This window comes from Chaetodon auriga, chromosome 15, assembly GCF_051107435.1.
Source record: "Chaetodon auriga isolate fChaAug3 chromosome 15, fChaAug3.hap1, whole genome shotgun sequence".
NCBI lineage: Eukaryota > Metazoa > Chordata > Actinopteri > Chaetodontiformes > Chaetodontidae > Chaetodon > Chaetodon auriga.
Window position 1 is genome coordinate 354,696 of NC_135088.1, and position 10,571 is coordinate 365,266.

A 10,571-nucleotide genomic window follows, 5' to 3' on the forward strand; every position below is an offset into this window, starting at 1 on the left:
TTTTAATGTGTTTTGCATTATTTTGGCTTGGAAAATAAGGGACAAGCTCACACAAAACGTGGTCACTTCATATGCAGATGGGAAATTTCTACTAATGTTATATTATTTGAATAATGTGTTTAAATGTGTCAATCCTCATTTCTATATTATCAACTCAGAGCTTTCTCCTTACTCTTGAATATAAAGAGTTGGTCTCGTAAAATTCACCTGACGTCATGTGAACCTGTTACTATCAGAAAGTACATTTTCTCACTTACCTCTAGAGGTACTGTATCTCATCATGCAAACAGTTTTCATTTTATTTGTCCAGGTTTCAAATATCCAAGATTTCTGTAGAAATTCCAACACGATAGAGGTGAAAGGATTATTTTATGATTCGTTTTGTAGAACTTTATGATATTATCATAAGAAGTATTCTCAGCTTCATGAAGTTAAAGTTTCAATAGTTAAAGTACTGGTTGTCATGACTGTGAGACATTATTAGATTAATCCTGATGCATCATTGTTAGAGCAGCATTTCACTGTTTTAGCTGCTGTAGATGGAGCCAGTTCAAGCTACTTTATGTACAGTTTGCTAGTTTAGTCCAGTGGTGCCCTGCCTAGGGGTCAGGCCCCTGCAAAGGCTCACCAGATGATTAATGGGAGATGAAAGAATAAAAAACAAACTTCTGATACACAGATCTATTTTCAGTTTTTGGACTTTTTTGTCAATGAGCTCACCTCATTGAGCCCCGAAACCATGTGAGAAGTGTCTCTTTGATGGAACTGATAATTCGGAAACATCTGAAACATGAGAAGGATACACAACTACACATTTATTTCATATTAGAGGTCACAAGAGAAAAAAGATTGGAAATGCAGTTTTTAATTTCAACAAGGGACTGTATTTATTGGTTTACCTTATGTTTAGTTTGTACAAAATATGAAGGTGAAATGTAACTGGTGACTACATCTGTCAAAGAAGTGGCATTAAATGGAAAGCCTTGAGCACATATCCCTCAAAACTGTGCTTACAGTGAACACCGTCTTTAAATAAAAATAGATTGTTATGTTAAAGTTGAGGGATCTCTTGACTTCATGCAGCCCTCTGACTGTAGAGTGTGAGGGGGAAGTCACAGGGAGTCAGACACCTGATTGAGCCCTTAATAGGCTGCACCTGGAGCTCCTAATGTCCTTTAGGGTGCCACACAGGTTGAATGTGTGGCACTTTGCATTTTGGCACAAGCAGAAGATGTACACAGACAAGCAGTTGGCAAATAAATTGTGAGCCATATTCACAGTTTTCAAAAAAACAAACAAGAAAAATGATGTTAAGGTGAATTTAACAAAGGAAGTTTGTGTACTGACAGCTGAACAAACATGTATGACTGGCAAGATTTACAATTCAAAAAGACTAGCTAAAAAAATCATAGAATCTCTAAAGTTGTGTTTGGATGTTGCCCATCTCTGTCCAGTTTGTGGGAGTCTAGTTAGCAGAGGGGCTGGTTTTCTTTCCCAGTTAGGTGTTGACGTCCTTCAAGGCAATCACAGCAGCAGGTCTGAACCTGCTCAGAGTCCTTCTGATGGACTCTTGGAGCTCCTTGTTCCTCAGACTGTAGATGATCGGGTTTAGGAAAGGAGTCAGAGCGGAGAACAGCACAGACACAATGATACGATCCTGAAACAAAATGAAAAAAATGCTTGAACACACAAGGTTCACTGAGGATATTTGGCAATTCACCTGATTAGCAGCAGGTGTGGAGGACAACAAGGTTGATCTGCAGTTGTTTGAAAATTCAAAAATGATTGACAGTTTCAAATTGCCATGAATTTTACTATGAATGCATGATGTCCCCAAATGGCTATATAACATCAACACAATTCCAAGTCTTTAGGTGACCTTTTGTCTGGAGCCCTTTCAACATTTTGGTGACAAGGTGTTTTGAAAGGCAAATGGACAGAAGATCACCTAAGTTATTAAACCTGAGGGGAACATGAATGTCTGAACCAAAATTATTGATATCCATCCAATAGTTGGTGTAACATGACACTCAAAACTACAAATCTCAACCTCATGGCGGCCCAAGTGGAGAAGTCAGGGGATCGTCAAAGTTTATCTTCTGGACAGCTTGGATGTCTGAACCCAATTTCATGGCAGTCCATCTTCCAGTTGCTGACATGTTTCTGTTTGGACTGAGGTGGTGGACTGACCAACAGACCAAAATTTCCATTTATACAGCCATACTGCTAGCCTGGCAAATAGATGTTCTCAGCTTAAGACTTCTTCATTTGTGTTTCTGAAGCTTTAACCCACATCTTGAGGCCTTCCTCAGTGGGTGTCTACTTTATCCTCTTTTGCTGATTCTTGAAAGATCAAGAATGAACCTTGTTGCTTGTTTACATAAATACTGGTGCTGAATACAGGACACATGTAGTAAAACAAAGGCAAAGGTTAATATCAAAATCAAATGATTAGTTTCGTACCTCCGCTGAAAAGTTTCCCACCCGGTAGGAGATGTAAACAAATGAGGCTGAGCCATAAGAGATGGACACTACAGTCAGGTGGGCAGCACATGTCCCAAAGGCCTTCAGCCTCTGAGCGACTCCCATCCTCAACATGGAAACTCCAATCAAGACATAGGAGGTGAGGATGAGGACACCTGTGGTCAGTAATGCCAGTATGGCAAAGGACACGGACACAATGTTATCCACGGACGTGTCTGCACACACCAGCCGCCTCACAGAGGACAGGTCGCACCAGCCATTCCTCACCACATTCGGGCCGCAGTAGGGCCGCTTCCAGGTCATGGAGGTGGCTGGCAGGGTGCAGAAAATGGCAAAGCCCCAGGCTCCCATGACCAGGAGCAGCTTAATGGATCTGGTCATAATAGCAGTGTAGCGCAGAGGGTTGCAGATGGCCACGTAGCGGTCATACGCCATAACAGTCAGGATGGCATAGCCAGTAACACCTAGCTGAATGAAGAAATGCATCTGGAGGAAGCAGCCGGGCACAGAAATGGTATTCACATCTGTGAGGAAGCCAGACAGCATTTTGGGAATGGTGGTGGTGGTGTAGACCATGTCCACCAAGGAGAGATTGTAGAGGAAGAAATACATGGGAGAGGTGAGTTTTGGATCAGTCGATGCCTGCATGAGAAAACAGTAGCAGTGGTTACGATACTAACAATTCCATCTTTGTCAGAATGACATAGCACTGATGAAACTGTCATAACTACATCGATGACTTTGTTTTATACCACAAAGATGATCATGCTGTTCCCTCCCAGGATGATGATGTAACTGAGCAGCAGGATGACAAAAAGGATCATCTTCCTCTCACTGAGGTTAGTGAGGCCCTGGATAATAAAGAAAGTGACGCCATGAGGTTCCCAGGTGCCGTTAACGGAGCTGGATCTGTGATTGGTCGACAACGGCAGATATGAATCTGGAAAATGAGTGAGGTGAGAGGAGCCATCAGTGTGGATTCGCCACCCAAACATATATATATATGCGCATTTGTGTTCATTTGAGCCTCTGACTGAACTCTGAACCAGAGTCACCAGTTCTTTGTTTCCCTCTTCTCTCCTCCCCTCTCTCAGCATTCAGTATGGACAGAGAGACCAATTACAAACACCTGCCTATGGAGGTCAGCACCTTTGTAGCTTGCTGCTGCAGACGGGTCGAGAACCGAGGGTGAAGACAAAATACAGACAAAACAGACCACAAACAGAAATAGATCTGCAGCTTTTTGTCAAACAGAAGGGATTTGTTCCTGCGTAGCTGTCCTGCATTTGCTGTAATACCATACTTAATGATAATTTCTATATTTTGTTGATCTTCAGCAAAGGGAAGAATTAGCACTTAAATATTTCAACACACTGGGTTTTAATATAATTAATATGGCTTTTTTTCCACACATACAGCCATTTGTACAAATAGGAGGTCAGGGTAAGGATCCTTATACAGAGACCTGAGTGAAATCCAGCATGAATTGAACTTATCACAAAATCTGTTGTAAATTGTAATTATCTGCTTCATTCTCAAGTCACCTGTGATGTGCGGTGAGGTTCATGACTGGTGAGGCACTGACTCCTCTGGAGTCGGATGTAAAAATATATGAACCCAAAATAGAAGCTTCTATTTCAATTTTGACCTTAATTGAAACATTTAGTTGCTTTTAATCATGCTTTAATCAACTTTTCAACAATACGATAGCAAGAAAAACAAAAGAATATTTAATATGAGGTCAAATTTGATAAAATGTTATTTATATATTTATTTTCTTGGCTGATCTCGCTTTTTTTAATTAAAATTGAACACTCACTATCACCCTCTGTGTAGGAGAGCACGCAGCAACGTGCATTGCGCTGGTGGAGCTCAGCACTGCCACCTAACAGTGTGGCACGGTACTTTCTGCCTCACCTGGAACATTTTCACTGCGCGTTCATGGCCGATATAAAGAGAGACAGCAATGGGCATGCGCCAACTGCCAGCTTCAGTCAGAAGTGAGGCACAGCGCACCGCTGCCTCACATCGGCCTTCTCCCACGTATTTGAACAGGAAATGCATAAATTTAGCAATTTTGACCATAGAATTGTTGAAATCATACAGAAAACAAATTTATAGAACAGTCATGAGCTTAATTTCCTCCTCTTAATGAATTTATAAACCACAGCAAGTGTTTTCTAAAACTGTACTTTAACAGGTGAGGCACTGCCTCACCTACCTCCCCTGACCGTACGTCACTGCAAGTCACATAGATTTTAAGATCCGACACCTCAGGCATGACTGCATGCCACCGCCTCTGATTACTGACCTTACCGGTGAAATAATGTGGTGTATGTGTGTACAGAAAGAACTCTTCAGAATTATGTATTTGCAACTCAGATTCGCCTATTTACCATATTAGATATGCAGACACATGAATGTAGTCACAGCTATGACATTGCAAGATAAGAGCAGTTAATATCGAGCCTTTATGCAAATGAAATAAGTTCAAATCAATTCAGCACTGAGACCAAAGCAGGTGTTGTCTAATAAAATGATGTGCCATTGCATTGAATCACTGGAAAACGAGTACTTAAAAAAACATTAAATACATTTTGTGGTAAATACTTCTGACAAATCTTAAATATATCACACTGTGAAGTTGTACCACAAAATCGACACAAATCTCTGAAACACTCACAGACCTCTGGGGCTTTCAGGTGAAATATCAAACAGCACAAGCTCCATCTCCCCTCAGCAGACGGGCTGATGAACAGATGGTTGGATGGAGACAAATGTGCTGTCAACAGATGGCAATGCAGAATTATTTGCACAACAAAAATGAAAAGCTTCATATGTGACTTCGTCTGTGCACAAGCTCAGTTTGACACTACAAATTAGTCAGTCAGTAAAATGAAAATCTTTACAAGCCTCCACACACCAAACACCTCTTCTTCATACGAGCCATTTAAGTGCAAATACCTATTCAAAATGATATCATCTTACCTGAATATGTGAATCAGACGTTGCGCTGCTCAGTCTCAGGTTTTGTCGGGTGAAAGCAGATCTTCATCTTAGGCTCACATTTTGGCTTTTCAAGAGCAACCAACCTCCTCTGTGATTATAATGGAGATCATAGTGAGATCAAACAGCATTAATTAAACAAAGTTACATCAGATTGCAGATGCTTTCATTAAAAATATAAATTGCACACTGGAAAGCAAAAGAATACCAAAGGGACCTATTTTTAGTTGCCTTTGAGGCTACAAACAAGCGTCTAAAAACATAAGAAACATAATTGTCTTTGTTGCCTAGGTAACAACCACCTGTGTCAGATGCTTCACCTCCTCATTAAAGATCTTACAGATCTCTTAAAGATTTTACTTTAATTGCATTTGTGCATGTGTGTGTATGTGTGTGTGAGAAGTGAGGAACAGACCTGTTGTTAATTCTTAGCACAACTTGTGCGACTTTGTACGAATGTGAAACGACTTTAGTCTAATTTGACTTTGAACTTAAGCTGCACATTTTTGCCAGGTACTTAATGTTTCTCATGTTTGTCCAACTTCCTCTTTTTTGTCTTGTTTTATTGGCAGATGTTGTTTGAGTGAATGATTTCTCATCCCTACCAGCTAAAATCCTACATACTGCCACCTGGTGTACTGGAGGAGAATGTCACAAACACATCAAATAGGCAGTTATGCCTCCCAAAAGTGTTATAACCAACCTGTTTATATGGGAGATTTACGAGACAAATGGGAGGGATGACAAATCTGACATATGTGCATTAGATATGAACTGTGTTGGTTCTCGAGAAGGAATCCATATGAAATTATACACTGAAACATCGGGGTACTCATGTATTCATTCATCCCATGTATTCCAAATTTAAGGCAATCCTCCGCGCTGTCCTCTGCTTCAACTGCCTGCATTGTAGGTAATGAAAACTGGCTGAGCCTCAGATTAGCTGTCTCCATCCACTGGTCAACAGCTGGCGTTGACTCAGATGTGTCTGTGGTTGATCTTCGACAGGTGAATGTGCATCAAGGCTGAGAGACGAGTATGTGGCAGACAAGATCTGGTCTTGGTTTATATTATGTTGAGATCATGCTGCACTGATCAAAGGCTGCGTAAGAGACCTTTTTCATATTGGAGTAATGTCCGTGATTGCTTTTAGTAACTATGTGGGCCAAGTCATACTCAGAGGATGCTGCCAAGTCTTTTCCTGCTTGCTTTAAGTGCATCCTTTCTCTCACAGTGATCTCTATCAAGTTGCAAGGAGGCCTCATATTTCTGAAGAATGGTGAATATTATTGTGCTGCTAAAACAGTGGAGGTCTTGCTTCTCCTGAGGCCAAGTTGAAAGATCAAAACCAAGTCAAATCAATTAAATCTCTGGGCAAATTTGTCTCGTCTCTGTCAGCATCAGCAGTAGAAACAGTGTGTGTCTTCTGACCTTCACCATCAAGCAAAAGTGTGAACAGTATGTAAATGTGTCATACTTTATTCACTCCATCTGGGTCAGTTTGATTCAACCTTCGCGTGAAAATATTATCAGAAATCACATGCAAATCAAAAAGGTACCTTTCCAAATGATACATTTTTCAGATAAAGTTTAAAAAATTAAAACTTACTTTTCTTATACATTACAGGAGAGATCCCAGTTTTCATAATATTACTATAGACTGTGTGTTTTAACTAATTGGAAAAAAAAAAATACAGCCTCAGTCACTTCTTGAAGATAAAATTATGGTCATATTTCACTTTAATTGCAAAAATGCCTCCTAGAATCCACATGGTAACTCTTTTTTGTACACAACAGATGGAAATAACAGCAAAAGCCTGATTTATTTAGGTATTTTCAAGTGAAATCAGGTTGGGAGGAAATAAGCCTTTTTCAGATTTAAAAATTAAATTGTGGGCTTAACTTTTCTGAGATGGAATATATTTGACAAACACTTATTTATTTCTTGGGACTGCAGCCCGTAGATGACAGGGTTGAGGCTGCCGGGAACGACGTTAAAGAGAATGGCTGAAATCTTCCTGTACTCTGCATACTGGGGGAAGCGATGGAGGGCGATGAGGATCATCCCACTGACTAACATCATCAGATACAGGCACAGGTGAGTGCTGCAGGTCTCTGTCTGGGGGCTTTACAGAGGTACCTGCAGCCTCTCTCCTCCCTTCTGCTTCAAAGAGGCCATTATTGGAATGAGCCACTGGTTAATTATTCCTCTCACTAGAAATGTATTCAGCCTTTCTTCCGTGATGCAAACCCACATGATTATTGCTTGTGCCAACTTTCAGGAAAATCATATGTGTCAGCCTTGTGATAGACAGCTGTCCAGTGTGTACACTGCCTACCCCCCCCCCCCCCCCCCCCCCCCCCACCATGTAAAAGACAGGTGAAGACAAGTGAACAAACAAATAAAATATAGCTGAAAACACATTAACATGTTTGTTATTGTTATTATTCTTTACATTACCACTGAATTAAATTATCAAATACATTATGATAATGACCACTTTTATTCTACATAATTTCCTGCTAAAATAAGTTTAAATCTTGTTGAGGAGAGATCACACACAGAGAACCAAAAACAAGGTCTTCATGTGGGATATACTGAGAAATGTAAGACAGCAGCAGGAGGGAACCGATCTGAGCAAACCTTTGAAAAAGTGTTCCACACTATAGTGTATGTAATAAATGTTAGATTTGTCTCACAGAAACTATCAGAAAAACAAAGTGTGAAATGTGGAAATTTAATGTGATAGAGAAATTCTGATTTCGGACCTGAAATGCCAGCAGATGTCACCATCCACAAATCTCATCAAAAGCAGCATAGTGTAAATAAATAATGAATAATGTCAAATAAATGAAAGCAGCTCAGTTTACATTTGATGATTTTTATTTTACATTCTGTAAACATTTTATACATTTACACACTAACTTCAAAATTCCCAGCTCAGAATGATGGCAAAACTGATTTAGATCTGGATAATTTTGACAAGGATTTGCAAATTTCTGCAGACTGAACCCCATAAATGATGGGGTTGAGGCTGCCAGGGATGATATGAAACAGAATAGCACAATATTTCCTGTAGTCTGAGTACTGAGGGAAGCGATGCAGAGTAATGACAATAAATCCACTGATCAGCATGATCAGATATGCTACCAGGTGAGTGCTGCAGGTCTTCAAGGCTTTACTGTTCAAAGTCTTGTTCTTGCTGGTCAGACAGATGACTGTGATCTTAGTGTAGGTGAGAACCATGCTGCCTATAGAAGCTGTCAACAGAACTACAGTGAAGGTGAGGCCATAGATGTTATTGATATACACATGGTCACAGGAGAGTTTAAACAAGGAAGCATTATCACAGTAAGGATTCATGATCACAGTCCTGCATCGGTTCAGCCGAATGGTCAGACCGAGCAGAATCCCAACCAAAACAAAGGCCACTCCCCAGGCAGACACTGTCAGCTTGATCACCATCTTGTTGGTCATTATGGCAGCATAGCGCAGGGGATTGCAGATGGCCACATATCTGTCAAATGTCATAATCATGAGCACAGTGTGGGAAGAGGTGCCAAACATGTGTGTGGTGAAAGCTTGGACCACACATTCATAATAACTGATGAAGAGCTCAGAGGGAGGCCGCAACATGTCAGAAAGCAAACGAGGCACCATGATGGAGTTTCCAAGGATGTCATTGAAGGTGAGGTTGCAGAAAAGGAGATACATGGGCTGGTGGAGGCTCTTGTCAGTGAAAACCAGACATGCAATACCTGCATTCATAAACATTATAAAAATGTAGGCGAGAAAGAAGAAGAGAAAGACAAGATAGACCGAGTCCTTTGAGATATTCAGAGCCTCCAGCTGGAGTGTGAAGCTGTTGTAAGTGTAGTTCTCCATTAACCTGAAAGAGCAGATACCAGTGACGCTCAATGACAGTAGCAATTTTATGAATAAACAAAAACAATATGAACAATATGACTGAAGTGAAAGTTAAGATTCAGAGGAGCAAATGTTACTGAGTAATACCTCCCTGAGTCCTCTCGTTAATCAGCACTTATTCTTTTCTTTCTCGTGTCTTTGCTGGCAGTTAATACCCACCAAAGAAGAGATCTTCCGCGGTTACAGTTTTATATAGTCAGTTTTATTGTCAGGGGACTCATTCATGTTAGCACAGAGGACCTGAAATGGAATATTATGAATCATGATGGCTTAAATCATAATGTTTAATTGTGTGTTAGAACTTTCAGAAAGCTACAGTACGCAACTAGCCTTGAAAAAGACCCTTACTTTTCCTAAACCTGAATCTAATTTAGAAATCTTTTACCACAGAATGCTGCAAACAGAATATTCCTCTCGACGACTGACTAGCTACTCAACACCACCCCCCTGTTTTGCATCAGATTGTAAGAACTTGCATCATTCTTCAATGATGAAATTACAGTGGTTTACAAGAGAAAATGTGCTGCAACAGCCAAAATATTTCCATTCAGAGAAATGTTCTGCAGCCTCAGAAAAGATACCAATTCAAGAACACACATGAAAATCCTACACGAATACATTACCACCCAAACTCCCAAAGCAAAACAACACAAAAACGCTGCATGTCCAGTAAATGCAACAGAAGTGGTATTTGGTATTTGCTTTGGATTTTTGTGTTTTTGAGTTGGCATTGTGTGTGAGGCCGCAGCACGTTTCTCCCAATGGAAATGTTTATGGCCGTTACAGCACTTTTGCATGTAACCATGGGAAAACTCACTTATATTACATTACATGAGCTCTGCAAGACTGTAACTGAGAGTAACTCCTCAAAGTGCTTTGCAACAAACACATTACATGCACAAAGAGCTTCACGTAAAAAATACGTAGAATGAGCATAAAAACAGAGATAGAAAATGGATGTAAAATAAGGAGAATAAAACCCACTTGACAATAACAGTAAAACTAAGATAAAATAAGAACTAAAATAGAAGAAAGATAATTCTTAACAAAAAAGTGCAACAGTACATAAGTACAAGGCAAAGCCCAAAGTTTCAGGCCTTTATCAGGAAGTCCATCCATCCATTTCCACCCGCTTTATCCAGGACCGGGTCGC

The 10,571-nt window shown here is 40.2% G+C and overlaps 2 protein-coding genes across 2 annotated transcripts; both read right to left on the reverse strand.

Annotated features, from left to right (window-relative positions):
* Positions 1-1,498: 1,498 nt before the first annotated feature.
* or6at1 (odorant receptor, family 6, subfamily AT, member 1) lies at positions 1,499-7,555 on the reverse strand. The gene is made up of 4 exons (XM_076750999.1): positions 7,423-7,555; positions 3,237-3,424; positions 2,464-3,126; positions 1,499-1,657 (listed from the first exon to the last, which is right to left on the reverse strand). Exons 1-4 carry the CDS (start codon positions 7,553-7,555, stop codon positions 1,499-1,501), a joined length of 1,143 nt encoding a protein of 380 aa, XP_076607114.1.
* Positions 7,556-8,431: 876 nt separating this feature from the next.
* On the reverse strand, positions 8,432-9,379 carry LOC143332854 (olfactory receptor 8G17-like). Its single transcript, XM_076750668.1, has one exon. It carries the CDS (start codon positions 9,374-9,376, stop codon positions 8,432-8,434), a length of 945 nt encoding a protein of 314 aa, XP_076606783.1. The 5' UTR covers positions 9,377-9,379.
* Positions 9,380-10,571: the final 1,192 nt, after the last annotated feature.